Source organism: Microcebus murinus, chromosome 19, assembly GCF_040939455.1.
Source record: "Microcebus murinus isolate Inina chromosome 19, M.murinus_Inina_mat1.0, whole genome shotgun sequence".
Lineage (NCBI taxonomy): Eukaryota > Metazoa > Chordata > Mammalia > Primates > Cheirogaleidae > Microcebus > Microcebus murinus.
The window spans coordinates 24,223,812-24,242,498 of record NC_134122.1 but is presented as its reverse complement, the minus strand read 5'-3'; the positions used below and the strand labels follow the sequence as shown (position 1 = coordinate 24,242,498).

Sequence of the window (18,687 nt, the reverse complement as noted above, 5' to 3'; positions counted from 1 at the left end):
TTTATTTACCCAAATCTAGCTTCTAGTTTGGTAATTCTCTCTTTGACAGTGTCTAAATTGCTTTTTACCTGAACTGCAGAGTTTTTTTTTTTTAAATAACTGTGTCCTATTTGGTTTTTTCTCTAAAAACAAACAACAAGACTTCTTTACAAAATGGTATCTTTTTTTTTTTTTAATTTTTTTTTTTGAGACAGAGTCTCGCTTTGTTGCCCAGGCTAGAGTGAGTGCCGTGGCGTCAGCCTAGCTCACAGCAACCTCAAACTCCTGGGCTCAAGCGATCCTCCTGCCTCAGCCTCCTGAGTAGCTGGGACTACAGGCATGCACCACCATGCCCGGCTAATTTTTTATATATATATCAGTTGGCCAATTAATTTCTTTCTATTTATAGTAGAGACGGGGTCTCACTCTTGCTCAGGCTGGTTTTGAACTCCTGACCTTGAAAAATGGTATCTTAATATTAAAGTTTTAATGCTTTCTTTTAGTAATTTAAGATTTTAAATGTACTTATCACATATTTTCTTTGAGACTACTGTGTATTTTAAAGTAATCAAGGACACCTATCTTTATTTTCTTTTTTTAGGCTGTTCATTTTTAATTATGGTAAATTATTTCATTCTGTGTTTGATAATTATGATTCATCTTTAAAAGGGCTTTATTTTTATTTGAGACAATGTGTCTATGGCAATATCTATCCAGAAAAGGAGTCATGTTGCTTCTGTTGTCTGCCCAAAGGGTTTGGCCTGGAACCATGTTGGGGTTTTGTTTTCATTTTTGTTTTTGTTTGTTTTGTTTTGTTTTTGTATTTTCTTCTTGTTTTGTTTTTGGAGAAAAGTAAAATCCCTTATTGAATATAATATATAACTATTTCAGGAGGAGTTGATCACTATTTCTCCTGTGGATAATAGGATATTATGAGCAGTAGGATGATCTTCAGGACCTTCCAACCCTAGGGAAAGTGTACAATCTATGAACCTTACTTATTTCAATAACATTTTATCTGTACAAAATTAATCTAGGGAAGGCAAAGCTTTCCTTTTAAAAAATACCTTTATTGTAATATAATTCCTATATCATGTAATTCACTTATTTAAAGTACACAATTCAATATTTTTTAGTGTATTCACAGAGTTATGCAACGATCATCACAATGAACTTGAGAACATTTCATCACCCCTGAAAGAAGCCCTGCATCCATATAAATCACTCCTCATTCCTCTCAAACCCTCTCTCTAGGTCTAGGCAACACTAATCTACTTTCTGCCTCTATAGATTTGCCTATTCTAGACATTTCAGATAAATGGCATCATATAATATGAGATCTTTTGTGTCTGGCTTCTTTCACTTAGCACAATGTTTTCAAGGCTCACTCACATTGTAGCATGTATCTTGAATCCATTCCTTTTTATTGCTGAATTATCCATTGTGTGGAAATACCACATTTTATTTATCCATTTGTCAACTGGCAGACACTTAGGTCGTTTCCACTTTTTGGCTATTATGAATAGTGCTGCTATGAACATTTATGTATACAAGTCTTTGTGTAGACATGTTTTCAGTTCTCTTGTATATATACCTAGGAGTGGAATTTTCACGTCGTATAACTCTATGTTTAACCTTTTGAGGAATGCCAACTCTTTTCCGAAGTTGCTGCATCATTTTACATTCCCACCCACAATGTACAAGGGTTCCAATTTCTCCATCTTACTAATACTTGTTATTGTTCATCCTTTTTTATTTTAGCCATCTTGAGGGTGTGAAGTGATATCTCATTATGGTTTTGATTTGCATTTCCCTCATGGCTAATGATGCTGAGCAGCTTTTCCTGTGCTTATGGCCATTCATATATCTCTTTTGGAGAAATGTGTATTCAGATCCTTTGCCCAGCTTTTAATTGGATCATTTGTCTTTTCATTGGGAAGTTGTAAGAGGTCTTTATATATTCTAGATACAAGTCCCTTGTGAGATATATAATTTGCAAATATTTTCTTCCATTTTGGGAGTTGCTTTTCATTTTCTTTATGATATTCTTTGAAGCATAAAGGTTTTCATTCTGATGAGGTCCAATTTATCTATACTTTTTTTCTTTTGTTACTTGTACTTTTGGTTTCTGGAACCAAATTTTACATTAATTTCTATCCTGGGAGTATCTGGGACATTCATACAGCATAAATTCAAAACCCAAACTCAAGTCGGGCACAGGACTCGGAGTTGATCTTTTTCCCCTATTCAGAGTCAGTAGACATGGACAAACTTTTGAAAGCAGGTATTTTCTCCCCTATCAAAGAAGATGCAGCCTTCAAGAGTCATGTCTCCATGCAGGGGTTCGGGTTCTGACTCCCTCCTTACATAGGTTCCAGGTGACTCTCCTGTTCCCACAAGGGCACCAAATCCCAAGTCCTGAAACCACCAGGACGCATTCAGCCCCATCCCGGCCCACTCAGGGCAGCTGCGGCCCCGCACAGCACTTACTGCTGAACTGTTTTCAGTTCCTTTTATGCCTCTCACACCTGGGGGTTTCCTTGTTTTTCTTATGAGCATGTCAATAAATTTAAAGTTTCAAGAAATAATATTTCATCCATAATTTTCTAGTTGGTTATAGCAGAATATTTTTTGAAAAATATTTTCTTGGCCTGCCTATTATTGGATTTAGAACTGTCCCTTAGAATTTCTTAAGTTCTCTTTTTGTCAAAAACGATTCAGACATTGAAGAAAATATAGCTTTTTAAAATTCATGTGATCACAGTCACAAGCCAAGTATCAGTGTGTCTCAATCTCTTCTTTCTAACATAATAAAACCTACAGTCTGAGCGAGAGCTGTAGAAGATGTCTGATCAGCTCTGACTGCTTTGGAAAATCCCTCTTTAAATACTGGTCCTCTCAGAGCTTGACAGTTGTCACCACAGCTGCTCTCCAGGGGCTCTCACGGCGGGTGCCGGGGTTCACACTATGCACCAAGAGCAATCCCCCAAGACAGCGATCCTGTCTCTCCCTGCTACTGTTCAAGGGTTCTCCCGTCCACCCTCACCACCCACTCCCAGAAGATTAAAAGAAATAAAATCACAAACCTGCCTGGGAGCGTTTGCCTGTAATCTGTGCCTGAAAGCTGACCAAATCAAGGGTAAATCCTAGGCACCTATGTGTGCATCTGGTAATGGCAATGTGAGACTCAGAATTACCTGGTGTCTGTCACTGGTGGGAACAGGGGATTGAGCCTTTATCCAGAGCTCCCCAAGCTCTCCATGCTGTGGTGCACAGAGCAGGTGGCATCTGCTGGCACATGTTGTGCTGTGTGCTGCTGTGCCCCACCCCAGGTGCAGAACCACTCCACCCTGCTGACCACCTCAAGGACCAAGAGGCAGGGTTTAGCACCCCTACACCTGACCACAGCACAGGCAGCATCCCTGGCATGAGACAAAACAGCACTGGGAGGAGCTAAGGGGCCAGGGCCATGCCCCTGGTCTCCACGGATCTTCTTTTCCTTATTGCTCAAAGCTGGTCCACGTCCTCACACTCCAGCGTTGCCTCCCAAGCACCTCTTCAGAGCTCCTAATGGGGCTTGTCTCAGGCAGGCTGGCGCTGGCAGCCACGGGGCTCCCCAGGTGTCCAGCTTTACTCCCCCAAAACTCCTTGGTCCTGAGGACGCTGCTTCCAAAGCCACCTACAGCCCTGCCAGCAGGTCCTGAGCCAACCACAGCTGCCTGCTCGCCCTCGCTTGGGTTGGTGCACCAGGTTTGTCTCCAAGGTGCGGACGTGCACTTGGCTTTCCCAACTCATCCTTCTGTACATTTCCCACCAAAGTCACTCTGGATTCTAACTTTGTTATCTCCTATGGCGGTTTTCAACATTTAAAAATTTAATTAATTCGTTTTGCTACTTAACAGGACAGGGAGACTGTTCACATGGTGTCTGAACCCAGGGACAGATGCAGAGAGGGGAGGTCCTCGAGCTACGTCTACTGCAGAGCGAAAACGCAGTGCTGAAGGATTTTCATCTAATGTGAGTTGGTGCTGAGGAGGACGAGAGAATGAGTGGCATTTGACATCAATAAGCAAAGTGCCAGAGGACCGCCTGGCGGAGGGGAGGGAGTGTTTTTGTTCTTTACCGCTGACCACTGGCCTAGTTCACTGTCTCCCGCCTGGACACAGGCCAGCAATTTATTTTTAAGTACTATTTCTAGCAGCCTAAGTTAGCCTAGAATTAACAGCTTGGGAACATCAAGCACATGCTGTGACATCCATCAAAGACGGCTCTAGAGAGGAAAGAAAGTTCATCCTTTTCAGGACAGAACCGGCTGTAGGGTGTCTTTAAAGAGTGTTAGTTGTGTTCTTCCCTTTGTGTTTCTGCAAACTCAAATTAGGCAAGAAAAGGTCCCTGAAACCACTGTTGCCTGTTTGAGGTCAATCCACAAAGCCTGGAAGACTAGGGGCATTCATCATCGGCGTAATGAGCAGAGGTCCACTCGAGGGTGACCAAGAACACTTTTCCTGTTCTCCCTGGGATTAGCAGCAACCCCTGGTTGGGCCCGGTGAGGTGAGCAGATGAGCCACATTTCTGCAGTGTGGAGAAGCCCTTTCTTTTCCCTCTAGTAGCCGTATGCAGAAGGTGCTTAGTCCTACAGAATAGCAGAGCCTGGGTCCTTGAATCGCCTCGTGGATGAGAACCACTCACCCAGCAGGAACACCTCCTGAGACTGCAGTATGGGCGAGAGATAAGCTTCTGCTGTGTGATGGCAATTAAACAGACCTTTTGGAGGTCTGTTTGTTACCACAGGCTGGACTACTTAACGTGCTGCCCTATTCCTTTGTGAGGAGGTGACCTCAATGCCCTGTATTTAAAGATCCCCCAGAGGATCTTTACACATTCTGGCTTTTCATCATTGATAGGGAAAATTATCCCCAACTAAAAAATAATAATAACACGAGTCTTGCCCTTGCTAGAACTCATCAAGTTCCAATGAATGGCTCAGGGCCCTGGCGAAGTTTCACTGAGATTCCCGTCGAGGCTGGCCTACCAGCAGTTAGGAGAGCACCAACATAGACATGAATGGGATTTGGAGACGTGGGGTCACTAAACCCCATCGGTCTCTAACGAGGCATGGAAAGGGCCACGTCTCTGGGACTGGAACTGCCTTCATCTCACCTGACTCCCTGGTCCGGCCCCGCACCACCTCGCTCCATGGCCCGGCCCCGACGGCGTTGAAGGCCTGCATCTGCAGCTCGTATTCCGTCCACTCCTCCAGCTCCTCAATGGTGAATTCCCTCTCCAGCCGGTCACTAACGACTTGGGCCAATGCGGAAGACGGGAGGTCTGGGCGCCAGTACTTAATCCTGTAGCCCACAGACTCGGGGTTCCCATTGTACTGGGAATCAGGCAGGGGCTGGAAATGAATAACAGTCTATGATGAGCTGATGTCTCAGAACTGTCACCCTTAAAGGTCTTAAAGGATAGGTTTGTCTTATGAGGCCAATTCCATATAAAATACTTTACTAAGGGAATAATCTTAGAACCTTCTACTCTGTTTTTCCCTGAAACTTTTCCTCTGTTAATTAAATGAAACCCTATCAGTAACTTTGGCTGGATATAATTTCTTTTAATACATTTTGGCTTAATTTTGTGGGGAAATGTTCTGATTAAATATCAGGCTGGCTGCCTTACAAATACTGAGTATTGGTTCCATGTTGACCCAGCTTAAGGACTTACAGGTCCAGCAGTCAGCACCACCAGCCTTCCTCCCCCCAGGAATACCCCTCAGTTCCAAGAAAAGAGCGAGTAATGCTACTAATTAATCACATATCCGAGGCTGGTCTGAAATCCAGCACTAACAATAAAATGTAATACTTTCTGGTTTAACAATGAGATTAGTTTTGACGAGGAGAAAGGCACAGCTAAGAGACTGCTAAGCTCTGGATTTTGTGCCTGCTCCAGCCACCTCCAGAGTCTTGTCCCTGAAGCCCACTCACCACCCAGCGGAGCCGCAGGCTGGTCTCACTAGCGGTTCGGACCGTGATGCTGGTCGGAGCCACATCGGGTGGGGCCTGTAGGGTCTGGATGACCCGGGATGATTGACTGTAGGGGCTGGGACCAACAATGTTCACCTGCTTCATTCGAAATCTAAAGGTGAGAAGATTGAGAGTTATTCCAAACCAAATCAAGGAAAAAAGAAAACAAAACCAAAAAATCCCATGACTGGTTCTCAGGAGAAGGCTCAGACATGTGTCTACCTGTATCATAAAGGCTGTTGCTTGTGGACATTCTCTTTCTACCCCTTTCATCAAATGCAAATTACATATATATATATCCCTTTTCCCTAAAAGCTTTCAAAGAATGGTAAATCTATTGCAACTCAACAATTTTAAATTTCCAAGTGAAATATAATTGGATGGGTTAGATGGCCAGAAATCTATGTCATCAGTTGCCATTGGCTGATTCAACTTTTTGATCAGGGGATCAAAGATCAAGTAGCTATTTGACAGAATTGGAGTGTCAGAATGTGGCTATTGGGGGACAGTTCTGAAAGTCCAATGCCTTTTTAAGGACCAAGGGCACCCCTGCGTTGGTTCAGGAGAAGAGCAACGGCCCCAGAATCCACACCCTGGATTCTAATCCATTGAGTAACTGTGAGACCTTCAGCAAATCAGACTTGTTTCTGTTTAGCTATGAAATGAGGTGGAGTTAGATGTTCTTTAGAGTCTATGGTAACACTTTCAGTTCTGTCTCTTTATTTATATATAATTATTTGAATTGAACTTACATACAAGAAAAATCCTAAGCACACATGCACACATATATTTATTATAGTTTCCCTAAACGTGCCTGAATTTAAGACAGGGACACTGATCTCTAATTGCAGTTCCTGATCTTTGAAATAATTATAGAGTTGCAGCTAATTTCACATGGTAAGTGTTGAATCCCAACAGCTCATTTTAAGCTAAACGTTTTTCTTTAAAACTCAGGGCATTGTGCCTTGATTTGTCTGCTCTCATCTTAGGAAGGATGTTAAAATGAATAGAAGCTAAACAATTTCTCATTAGGTTTTTTTTTTTTTAAAGCTAACTTTGGTTTTTGTATGAAAAAATGTTCTTCACAAAGATGTAATTTCACCTTTCACTCCCTGTATTAGTAATTCTTATTCTTTCATACCCCAATCTTGTGAAATGTATCCGTCCTGGCAGAATAATGACATTATCAAACTCAACATCTGGTGATAACTGGAAATTTCATCTCCCTCAACGGCCTTACGGGAAGCTGTAACGTCGCTAACGGCTCGTGATCGCTCTACCCTTTGTTAAGGCCAAGGATTTACGGCCTGATCAGTCTCAGGATCAAGAAGCAAAAGGTTAAATGGCACGTTAAGTGCTTGATAAGTGGGACGAGCAGCTCCTGGGCCCTGGAAAGGAACGGGAGGATATGCCCAGGACATCAGCTTTGTTTTCACATAGCGTGTTAACAGTCCCAAGAGGTTGTGGAGTTTTGTGAAGAAAAGCGCCACATTTCTGCTGCCTGTGGTTCTTGATTATTAAGCCTAATATAATAGTGAGCCATTTCTATATGGTACTTGCCGGCTAGTATTGATGTAAATAACATTGCTAATCTATCATCTGGGTATAATCTCCCTTGGAATAATAACCAACTGTGTATCTCGCCTACTCCTTAAGGCTTTGATTTATGGTTATTGCTACTTGGAAACTTCTAATTTGCATGTGTTCAATTGGGTTTTGTTATTGCTGACAGAAGCCACCTGCTAGAGATGCCAACACTTCCTTCTCTGGCAGCTTATCACCTGCTGTGCTCACCTGTAGTGAGTGTAAGGTGTGAGGTTTGGGATTTCCAGTGTCTGGGCATCAGGCTCATTCTCCTCTTCATAGAGGGTGACCCATTCCTCCTCATCGCCGATGGCTCCAACCTGCAGAAAGGGAGATCCTGAGACTGCTGGACGTGCCGCAGGGCCTGAGGCTGCCCTAAGGACCACGTTCCCCTGCCCAGTGGGCGGTGGGCTGGGCAGAACCACACAGCAACCCATACCTAGGATGCACTGAGTCCTGCACACCTGCCTCCTGTGCCTTGCAAATATGGCTCTTGCTATGGCCACCATCAAGTCTGGTGGGTTTGGTCAAGAACTGGGCCCCAGGAGGTGGGACCTGGACAGTGGGACCTCTGGGAACAAAGCCTTGAGGGTTCAGAGACTGGCAGTGACGGAGAGGACTTCCAATCCTGCCTTGTCCTTCCTCCCATTTGGCAGGTGAGACCTCAGGGAAAGGCTCAGAGAGAAGGACTTGGCCAGGATCCCAGTGTGAGCTGTGGACACAGGCTGGGTGTCCTCACCACATGCTGACCCAGGAGGACTGTCTCTCCCCACTTCTGCCTTGACCCTTTCTGCCCCAAAGACACCACTGCTGGCCCATGGCATGAGGAAGGTCCTTACACAAAGAAGGACCAAGCTTCCACCCTGGGAGTCAGATCCGGCAGTCCCTGTCCCTTTATGATTTAAAGGAACCGCTTCAGAGCAGAGCTGACTGGGGAGAACCCTTCCCTTCAAACAGCGTTGTCGTTTCCAAGTCTATTAATAGGGGACCCTTTGGGTGCCCTCTGAGCTCCCAGCTCTACCCCTCCGGGCCTCAGGTCCTGCCCAGTGATCCGCCTCCTGCCGACTTTGCTCCCTCTGTGAGCACCACGCTGTCGGCCTGCTCAGGGCTATTTCATTTCCCGGACCCCTGCTCTGACCCGAGCCACCTGTCACTCTGCCTTGCCCTTTGCTGTCGCTGAAACCCGAGTGTCCACTGTGGCTTCTATATCTGTCTGAGCCAAGGGGACCACACCCCTTACTCCTGTGCCAATGCCACACAAAACGCCCAGCACGGGAGCCACAGGGCAGACCCCGCCGCCTCATGCCAGCCGGGAGAGCCCTGGCGCTCCGGTCTGCAGATCCTACATCCCCGCCACAGGCGCACTCGGGCCTCACATGGCTGTGTGGCTCTGGAGGACCCAGGGACACACAGAGAAGTCAGGCTGTGAGCATAGAGTGCATCAGGCTAACAGGCCCTGAGCAGTTCACACTTCATAACTGGCTTAACTGACAGAATAGGAAAGGTGCTCATTATGTTTGCAGAGGAAACCAACTGGCAGGTGGCCAAGTCCCGGGAGGGTGGTGTGAGAATCCAAAACGACCTTGGATGCAGAGGATGCGGCGGCGCCTGAGTAAGCACAGGTGTTGGGGCTTCCTAAAGATGGTGAAAGGCGAAGCACAGAACTCTAGTACGCTAAGTGAAAAGCATCAGAGTAGTGGGTGGCTCCTCCAAAAGTTACCACGTGACCCAGCAAGTCCATTACTAGGTATACCCTGAAGAATTTAGAATGGGTGCTCTAATAGATACCTGGACACACATGTTCATAGCACACTGTGCACAACAGCCAAAACACGGGAACGAGGCAAAGGTCCACGGATGAAGGATACACACTCCGTGGCCCAGCCACACGATGGAATAGTATTCAGCTGTACAAAGGAATAAAGTACTAACACATGGTACCACGTGGATGAGCCTTAAAACATGATGCACAGCGGAAGAAGCCAGACCCTCAAGTGCACACACTGTGATTCCATCTTACGAAATGACCAGAGTAGTCAGTCTGTAGAGACAGGATGCAGATTGGTGATTGCAGGGGTGGGGAGTGACTGCTTCCTGGGTATGGGGCTTCCTTTTGTGGGGATGAAAATGTTTTGGAACTAGATAGAGGTGGTTGAACAACATTGTGAATCTACTAACTTGTGAATTGTACACTTTAAACAGTTAATTTTATGTTACGTGAATTTCACCTCACTTGGAAAAGAAACATTAAAATAAAGATGTAGAATGCCTGGCCAAAACAGTGGGTGAAAAAAGATCTGGAGGTCAGAGTAGACAATGAGTAGCCCAGAAGTCAGCAAAGCAGCAAGGCAGTTGAAAGCGGGGCAGTGTCATTAGGAAGAGACCCTGCCGTGTGCACAGCTGGAGGAGGAAGGGGGACAGTGCCCCGGCACCAAAGCAGGCCAGTTCTTAGCACCAGGATAGCCACTGAAGTCCTCAGTCCTCACTTCAGAGACACAGAAAACAAGGCTTAGTGGATAGATTAAGGGTAGGCAGAATACTACTCCTAGAGAAGGGAAGGGTCTACACTAACCAGCGGGGACAAGCTCTAGAACCAGACAGGACCAGGCCCTGTCCAGGGGGCCCACAGCTGTTGCCTGCCTTCTTCATCGTGTCTGTGAGGAGGGAAGGACCAGGAGACTGGCCCACGCAGAATGTGGCCTGGAGCCACCCAACCCCGGTGAGCAAACGGAGGATGAGCTGGGGTACGTGGGGATCACAGGGAGCTCTCCAATGTCCACCAGAAAGCCCCGCCCCGGCACGGTGTTTAGCGTGGGGGAGATGCTCGCTGTTTATCTGCAATCAGTGGAGGAGAGAGCTAACAGATAAGACACAGAGCTGCAAGAATTCACCCAGCCCATTGTCCACTAGAGGAAGCCGAGGCCCAGAAAAGAGTGACTTGTTCAAGGTCACAGCCCAGCACAGCCCACAGTGCCTTCGAGGCCTCCAGATGGAGCGAAAACACACAGAGCAGCAGGGTGTGGGGTGTGGGGTGTGGGGTGAGGACGCACAGTGGCTCAGGCTCCCTGGGGAGGGAAGCAGAGATGGCCGGCGGCTGGGACAGAGGCTGGGGCGGTGTGCTGAGCCCTTCGTTTTCCCAGCTCACATCTTACCTTTTGATTAATTGCTAATGAAATTTATGAATTCCTTCAAGTCAGAATTCTACCAAATTTGGCTGAATTTTACTGAGTGTAGAATGCGGGCCCCACAGCACGGTTCAGAGGTTCAGAGTCCGAGGTGCCTTGGATAGGCACCTCTTAGTGAAATGAATCCTCTGGATGCTAAACCAAAGTGCTGGGCTATTTTGTGGATAAGTTTACAAAAAAGGAAGGAAAGAAGAAAGAAAAAGAGATGACTTGAAGTTTAGGCCAGTCAACTCGAGACCTTTTATTGATCACTCAATTCCACGTTTAAGAGCTAAGGACAGAGCCAGCAGTCAGGGGTGCTGTGCACGGCTCAGCGAGGGGCTGGCGGGAGACCTCCCACCTCCTTGCCCGATCTGCCCCACACACGTGGCGGTTCCATTTATTCCCCAAGGCGGAAATGCGGACACTCATTCACTTTCACAAAGAGCCTCCTTTCTTTTTCCTTTTGTCTGTCCCCCACCCTGGATGAGTGTTTTGAGGTCCCTGAGGGAAAAATAAACAAGGCTGAGGGACACTGGGTCCTGCAGTCAGGGGTTCTGCCTCACGTCCTGCCGTCCTGCTCTTGCCTTGGTGCCGGCTTGTATGAATGTGTCTGCCTGGCGGCTCCCTGGCCCTGTGGACACCTTTGGCCTGTCCAGGCACTGAGTGTGGGACATGCCCGTGTCCACAGCGGCTACTCCAGGGTGGGTAGTGTCAGGGCAGTGGCTGGGATTCAAGGCCATTGAACCCACAGGACCAAGAGGAATGGAAGGGACCTGGTAAGACTTGAGACACTGCCCAGATGAAAGAGAAGCCTTGTGGGCACTGCAGGAGCAGGAGGGTGAGAAACAAGTGCACCAAGAGGTGACCATGCTCACCCTTCCTCTCATACCCCCAGGCCTGCAGCGCCACCAGCCGAGGTCTTGGGAAACCGTTGCACAGCTAGGACCTGAGGGGCCAGCAGGAAATAAATCCTCCCCCTGCATAGGAGCGGCTCTGAGGAGAGAGGCTTCCCTTGCAGGTTCCCAAGGCCCCACTGCCATTCTCTAATAGGTGACCCCTAAACTGCCCCTAAGAAGGGAACATCCGGTAACTGTGGGGCTTTTGTTTTACTGAGTATAACCCAGTTCCAGGGCTGGAACCCAGTGGAAGATGACAACAGAGAAGGACTGAGGCTGACAGCCAAAGTCAAACTTCCCTGCCCTTCCCATCCAACTCTGGGCCTCCCTTTTTGAAAGATGTGATTTGAACAGGTGCCAATCACTGGAGAGCCGAGGTGGTGTCATGTGTCCCCACCTGGCTCCACCTGCATGTTTCCTCCCAACCCCAGTGTGCCATTACCTGAAGGCAGCAGGCAGTCTCGAACACCTGCACCCTCACACATACTCTCCTCTCTCAGCGTGTGTCTGCTCCATATGCCCCTTCTCTGTGGAACTGGCAACCTTCTCCGGAATCCAGAAAGCATCTGGGCCTTCAGGAAACCTCAGGAACAACATCCCCCTTTGCTCCTCCCCCAACCGGGGTGTTGGAACCTGACATCCTCATTCTGTGCCCCCATAGCATCTTCTACATACCAGATACAATGTTGACCTTATTGGACAAAGCATTTGTTTAAAAACATGACTCATGCAAACACACAGTGAGTGTCAAAGATTCATTTTGCTTGTTAATGAGGGAAACCAGTAGGATAATAAAACTGGTTCAGAGGAGAATATAAGAGTCAAAGTATTGTAGAGTCAATGAAAGAAGGAATGCTTAAATAGGTTTAAAAGCTAGAAATAAAACTGGTTATAAGAACAACACAATCATAACCTCTGGCTTTGCAACTTTCAATCTTCCACAAGATATTCTAGCATCTAACTTCACAGCATCTGGGCCAAACCAACAAACAGTAAGTCAAACACAATGATATCCCTTATGGCAGATGACACTTATGCAGGCTTATTCAATGAGGTACCACCATCAGCAAACTCAGGCCCTTGGGCCAAATGTGGCCCACTTCCTGTTTTTGTAAATAAAGTTTTATTGGAACACAGCCCTTGACTTAGGCATTGCTGCTGGCTACTTTCATGCTTCCACAACAGAGCAGCATGGTTGTTACAGACCATCTGGCCCCAAAGCCTAAAGTACTTACTATCTGGCTCTTTTCAGAAAAAGTTTGCCAACCCCTGCTCCAGCATACCACCAAACGCACACAGTGCTCCTTCTCCTCCATTTCTGAGCCATCTTGCCATGTGGTGCTGTCACTACTGCCTGCCTGCAGACCGCTCCTGAAGCATGTACAGGGTCTGACTCAGCCCTATATCTCCTGCATCTCTGCCAGCCTCTAGCCTAAATTTGGTGCTCAGCCCTGTCTAACACACGAACAGATATACAAATGAACGTGTGAGTGATTTGAAAATCAGTATACAAAATGGGTTGTTTTACATGCTCCAAATGCAAATTATTACCAAAAATGTAACTTTACTTATAGCCCTCTGGGGGTAAAACTTAAATTTGTATAATAAAAGGTTTACATTTTGATCCAAAGAGACCAGGATTCTTTTCAGTGAGGAACAGGAGTTCTTTAACCCTCGCTGGGCTCCTCTGGCTCTCCAGTCAGATTTCAAGGCCATCATGACAGAGTGTTCGAGACGGAACCGGCTGCTCACTGACAATGTGCTGGTCATGGAGTGAGGCAGAATTCTTTACAGATAAAACAAATCAAAGCTCCATGGGGAAGCTGGGATTTTGAAGGGCTTTTCTTTCTTTCTTTCTTTTTTTTAACTTCTTCTTTTAAAGCTAACAAACAGCACTTCACAATACTTATTACAAAAGCAGAAATGCCACACATCTGAAATGCCACTTCGCAGGGAGCAGCTCTCTAGGCCCATTAACAGCACGCTGTCTGCCAACGCCACTGGAGCCGCTGCTGCCCCACCACGCCCCACCTAGAGGCCCCTGCCTGCCCACTCCTCGCCTGGCCCGTGTTTGGCGCCAGCAGCCAGTGGGCTGGGCCTGTTTGTCTGCTGGGCGCTCTGTGTGCACCAGGTCCAGCCTCCGGGAAGTCTGGTGGAGACTGGGTGGACTGGGCAGGGCCTCGAACACTCCCGCCAGGAGGCTCCGTGGCCATGATGAGCTCAGCACCCAGAGGCCAGGGGTCAATGGCCACTTAGAGGACAGTCATTAACCTCATCCAAAAGGTAATGCTGCAAATGGGGAGGAAGCACACAGAGCGGCAGCTGCGAGTGGGGACGCAGGGCGAGGAAGCAGCTCTCCTTTCATCCTGAGCTAAGAAGAGGAAGAAACAGACGCTCCAAAACTCCTTTCATGGAAAGTTGCCAAGCCAAGTGCACCCCGCTTGGCTGAAACTCTGGTGTCAGCAGGAAAACCTGCACGTCTAGCAACATGCGCAGACACCGAGTACCCTCTTGTTCTGAGCCGCGTTCCCGTGTGCCACAGCCAAATGCGGCTTCCCCAAAGGAGGCAGCTGGAGGGGGCAGAGGCAGAGGGACAGATGGGGGCTTCTGGCAAAAGTGTTCGTAGCACAAACAGAAGGGCCCTGAGGCCTGCAGGAGGCCCAAAGTCCAGTTCCCCCCAAACCCACGAGTCTCTGAACCTGAGGGTTGCTGAGCGGATCTTTCTCAGCTCTTGATCTGTCTCAGCTCCGGAGGAGGTTTCGTGCTTCCAAAGAGTCTCACACCAGCCCTTCCCTCCCTTGTACTGTCTTTCCAGGTAGTTTCTAAATATTCTTTCTGTCTGCAGAAGCAGAAGGGCTGAGAAATGACCATCTGGGTTTCTGACCACGTTCCTTCCATGCTCAGCTCTGCTCTTCCGGCTCTTCTGAGGCAGCTTCTCTGCTTCTCCTGTGCACCCGACTGTTCTTCTCTGGCTCCTCCTCTGTCCCCAGCAACCCTAAAATAAAGTTTCCCCCCAAGTCTGCCCTTGCCCCCTCGGCAACGGCCTCCTTCCATGTGGCTTTTCCTGTCCCTCCACAGGGACATTCAGGTCTCCGTCCGCGGTCTGCCTTCCTGCTGACCACAGGGTGGACATTTCCTGGTTCTAGACATCTCTGCACTAGCACCCGAAACTCCACAATGCAGCCAGAACACGTCTTTTTCCTTCCAAGACAGCTGTGCCGCTGGAGGCCACATGTCTGGTCCCGACAGCACAGTCCTCTCCACTGTCCCCCCAGTATCCCGGGTCGATGTTGCTTCTCTCTCCGCCCTGGTGAGCGCAGCTGCTGCGTGGGGAGGGCTCCACGCCACTCCCACGCTTGCTCAGTCTCAGTGGCAGGACTCTGGGTTAGCAGCTCCTGACTTCTTGCTTGAACTATTTTGACAATCTAGCTCAGTGAATTTTAAAAAGAACGCAGTCATCCTTGCTACTTTAGGACAAACCAGAGGGTCAGGTCTGCCCAGCTGTTGGTCTCCCAGGTCCATGCAGTGGCCACTGACACAGGCAAGGCAGACGGGCAGTTTGAAAACTGCAGGTTCCACGGTGATTCATCATGTATCTATGCCCAGGACTCCGTCCCTGAGGTGGTGCAGCCCGAGGAGGGCCCTGCAGTGCGGATCTCAGGATGTCCTGGGCTCAGTGCTCATAGCCATAGTGAGGGCCAGGCCGAGGAGGGACTCTAGAGTCCCAGAAAATTCAGACAGCACGTGGTTTCTCTCTCTGACCCAAGCTGCGGTGCACGGCACTCACTGTCCGCAGAGTTGAGTCCAGCCTCCTTGGCTGGCCCGTGCTGCCTGCAGTCGCATCCAATCCAACCTCCACCATTGTCTTCCAACATTCCTTGTCAGGCTGCTGTGACAAAGCTCCCAGACTGGGTAGCTCACAAACAGCAGCAGCTAATTTTCTTGCAGTTCTGGAAGCTGGAAGTCCAACCAGGGCCAGTTTCCAGGAAGCAGGGGAGCGAGGGCACTGTCTGGGGTTCCTTTCTTGAGGGCCCTAATCCCCCCTCTGACGTAACACCATCACCTTGGGGCTGGGGGTTTCAATGCAGGGACCTGGGGGTCCAGATACGCAGCCCACAGCACCTGCCTTATCTCCCCTGTGCTCCTTCCAGTCTGGCCCATTTGTTCGCATTACCCAAACGTGGCCCCCTGAAATTGCCTTCCCACCCCCACCCCATGCTGCCCTCATAGAACCTGTTCTTCCAAAGGCCCACCCCAGGAAAAGGCTTCTCCCAGGGTCACCTCTGACCCCCACAGCTACCCCTGCACTGCAAACCCCATGCACCATGCAGCCTGGGAGCAGTCCCACCCCTGCGGCCTCCCCAGGCCTTCTTGGCTCCCAGCTCCTGTTCATCTCTCGCATGCACTGGCTTCCTCTGTGCCTGTCACATGTGTTGTGTCTGTCCTGTCTCTCCCATTAGACACAACCCCAGTCAAGGACAATGGGATGCCAATGTCCCCTGTGCCCCACGGTAGGATTTCGTGCTCTGTCATGCATGAAGGGGACCCAGGGGAGTGGCTTTGGCTCCACAGCCGAACACACCAGGCCAGGAAACCAGGCCGGGCTGGTGCCCACGAAATGCTCAATGCCTTGGCCTTGTCTGTACAGGAAGGACAACAAAGGTGACCTCAAAGGGCTATTAGGAGACCCAGATGGGACCAGGGGAGCGGACAGCCAGGAAGACTCTGGTACGTGGCATCCTGGTTGGTGACCAGAGCTGCAGTTTCTCCCGGGTGTTTTCAGGCAGAAATGAGCCAGCTCTGAGCACAGTGCTTGAGGCCTTCCACGCAGGCTCTGCTTGCCCCCAGGCTTGCCTGTCACGTCCTGCTCACACGTGCCCTCCTATGTGGCCACTGGGCCTTCTCTGCTGGTGCATCAGCCACATCTCCCTGGTGCTGTGCTTGGTGGGCCTTGCTGCGACCACCCCTCCCAGGTTAGCCAACTCTGAGACAGCAAACAACTCACCTGTGGGGGCAATTTCCATATCTGAAGCCCATCTATCTGCCAGCTCCTCTGGTGGCTCTCACACTCCAGGCCACCATGCCCTGTCCTAATCACCCAGGGCCAGGTGCCACACAGCTAGGGACAGCCGTGAAGGAGGGACAGAGACCAATGCTAAGCCTTTCTCACCTGCCTTGCCCATTTCTTCCCTCAGAAGCCACAACAAAGGCTCCTGCCCCAGGACCCCCCACTCCACATATGCCCCCTGGTGTGCGGTGCCCCTTCCTCTTGGGATCTGTGAGTAATGAGCTGTCTCTTCAATACCATTTGGCTCCTGATCTGTTGGCCTCACCATACCTGAATAAAAACTTTACACTTTAAAACAATAGGTGCTGTGCATTTCCTAACTCTAAGCCTTCATTTCTCTATTCTCCCCACTTGGAATGTCCTCCTGTTTATCCTTCAAGACCCACCTTAAAAATTTCACCTCCTGCCTGGAGCCTTCCTTGATTACCTTCCTCACTCACTTGCTCTCCCATAATTTCTTAGCAACAATTCATTATGACAATTCTTTAAGTCTCATTTGTACCAAACATCAGACCACCTCTCAATCCTCCTTCCTGTATTCACTCCACAAAAATTATGAGTTCCTGGAGGGAGAAAGTAAAAAGTTTTCACCTTAATAATTTAGTATATAGCATGATACCTGAAACAATGAAACCTATAAAACAGTAGGTGCTTAATAAATGTTTGCTGGATGAATGGATGAACGAATGAAACAAATATAAAACCTAATGACTGGCAAAATGAAACATACAGGCAAATCTAAAAATCCGATGAGAGAATTAGGACAAAACAATTACAGCACAGAGCGGTCCTCAAACAGAACAGGAAAATATTACTCACATAAAATTTAATTTGGTTTGACAGTTGTGATTTATATATACGTTAACCTCTATTTCTCGAAAATGACATTTGTAGTAAAACACTTCCTTCAGTTTGCTGGAGTTGTCACTTATGTTGCAGCATTTTCTTCTCCTGTGGTCGTTCTAAAAGTCCCATTATAGGACGTAAACGGATCTGATAGACTAATGAACAAAAAAGCCACTTTCAACTGTTCATCGGGTACAGATTTCCTATGCTGGCCGAGAAATAAGAGGGAAAATTCATTCTAAGGGTGTTATTATGGACAATCAAACAACCAATAAACATTTGGAATTTCTGAGTGTGTATTTCATTGTCACCTGTCTCCACGGTACCTAAATGCCTAGGCAGAGACATTACACAAGAACAAAAGACAAAGCCCGTCTCGGCAAATTTACCCAGATGACCGCATTATTATTGAAGGAGCCATTAGAGCCGATGGCAGCTCTCCTATGCATACGCGACAGGCTGTTCAAAAATAATGTCACTCTTTTTCTTCCTATTATGAAAAAGAAATTCAACTATAGCCAGGGTTTATTACAATCCAAATGCTGACAGATATTTATCAAAAAGGCCACAAACAGCCCTCAAGTCCACCCGTAATGAGGAAAGGGGGAGATATAACATTAGTGATTAGAAATCCTCAACTCCAGTGAAGTTGGAGTGATGAGATAAAAACACTTGGCTGATGAGCCTGAAGAAGACAGAACACACTAGAATTTCCTTCCCCCTTCGGAGATGATAGGTAGCCAAGTGGACAGTTAAGTAAAACAAAGAGCCTGCTTTTAAAGGATGGGAACTCCGCCTTCAGCAGGCTGGGCTGTCTCTGATCCCACTGGCATTTGTGTAGTGCCCCACCCACATACTCAAGGGCATTTCCCAAACCTTCCTTCTATGCATCAGGCCTGTTCTAGGTGCCCAGGCGAGAGCCCATACTGGATAAACAAGGTCCTTGCTCTCACCAAGCTGTGTTCCTGGGAGGACAAAGACAATAACCACCTAGCAGATAAATGCAGACAAAATGGAGCAATGTGGAGCCCCTTGGCCCTGCTGGAGTGGTCTGCCTCACAGACCAGGTGACGCCCCATTTACAGCCAGTCCAGGCTGTGCTGCTGGTTCTGTGCATGCCTCGAGGC

At 48.1% G+C, this 18,687-nt stretch overlaps 1 protein-coding gene across 1 annotated transcript in view; it reads right to left on the bottom strand.

Annotated features, from left to right (window-relative positions):
- The window catches only part of SDK1 (sidekick cell adhesion molecule 1), a 905,178-nt gene that overhangs the window by 116,307 nt on the left and 770,184 nt on the right, over window positions 1-18,687 (bottom strand). Inside the window, exons 23-25 of the mRNA XM_020281544.2 lie at window positions 7,794-7,903; window positions 5,961-6,111; window positions 5,140-5,377 (exon numbers count right to left, since the gene is read on the bottom strand). Of these exons, the coding sequence (XP_020137133.2) occupies window positions 5,140-5,377; window positions 5,961-6,111; window positions 7,794-7,903 (499 nt within the window). The remainder of the gene's footprint in view (window positions 1-5,139; window positions 5,378-5,960; window positions 6,112-7,793; window positions 7,904-18,687) is intronic.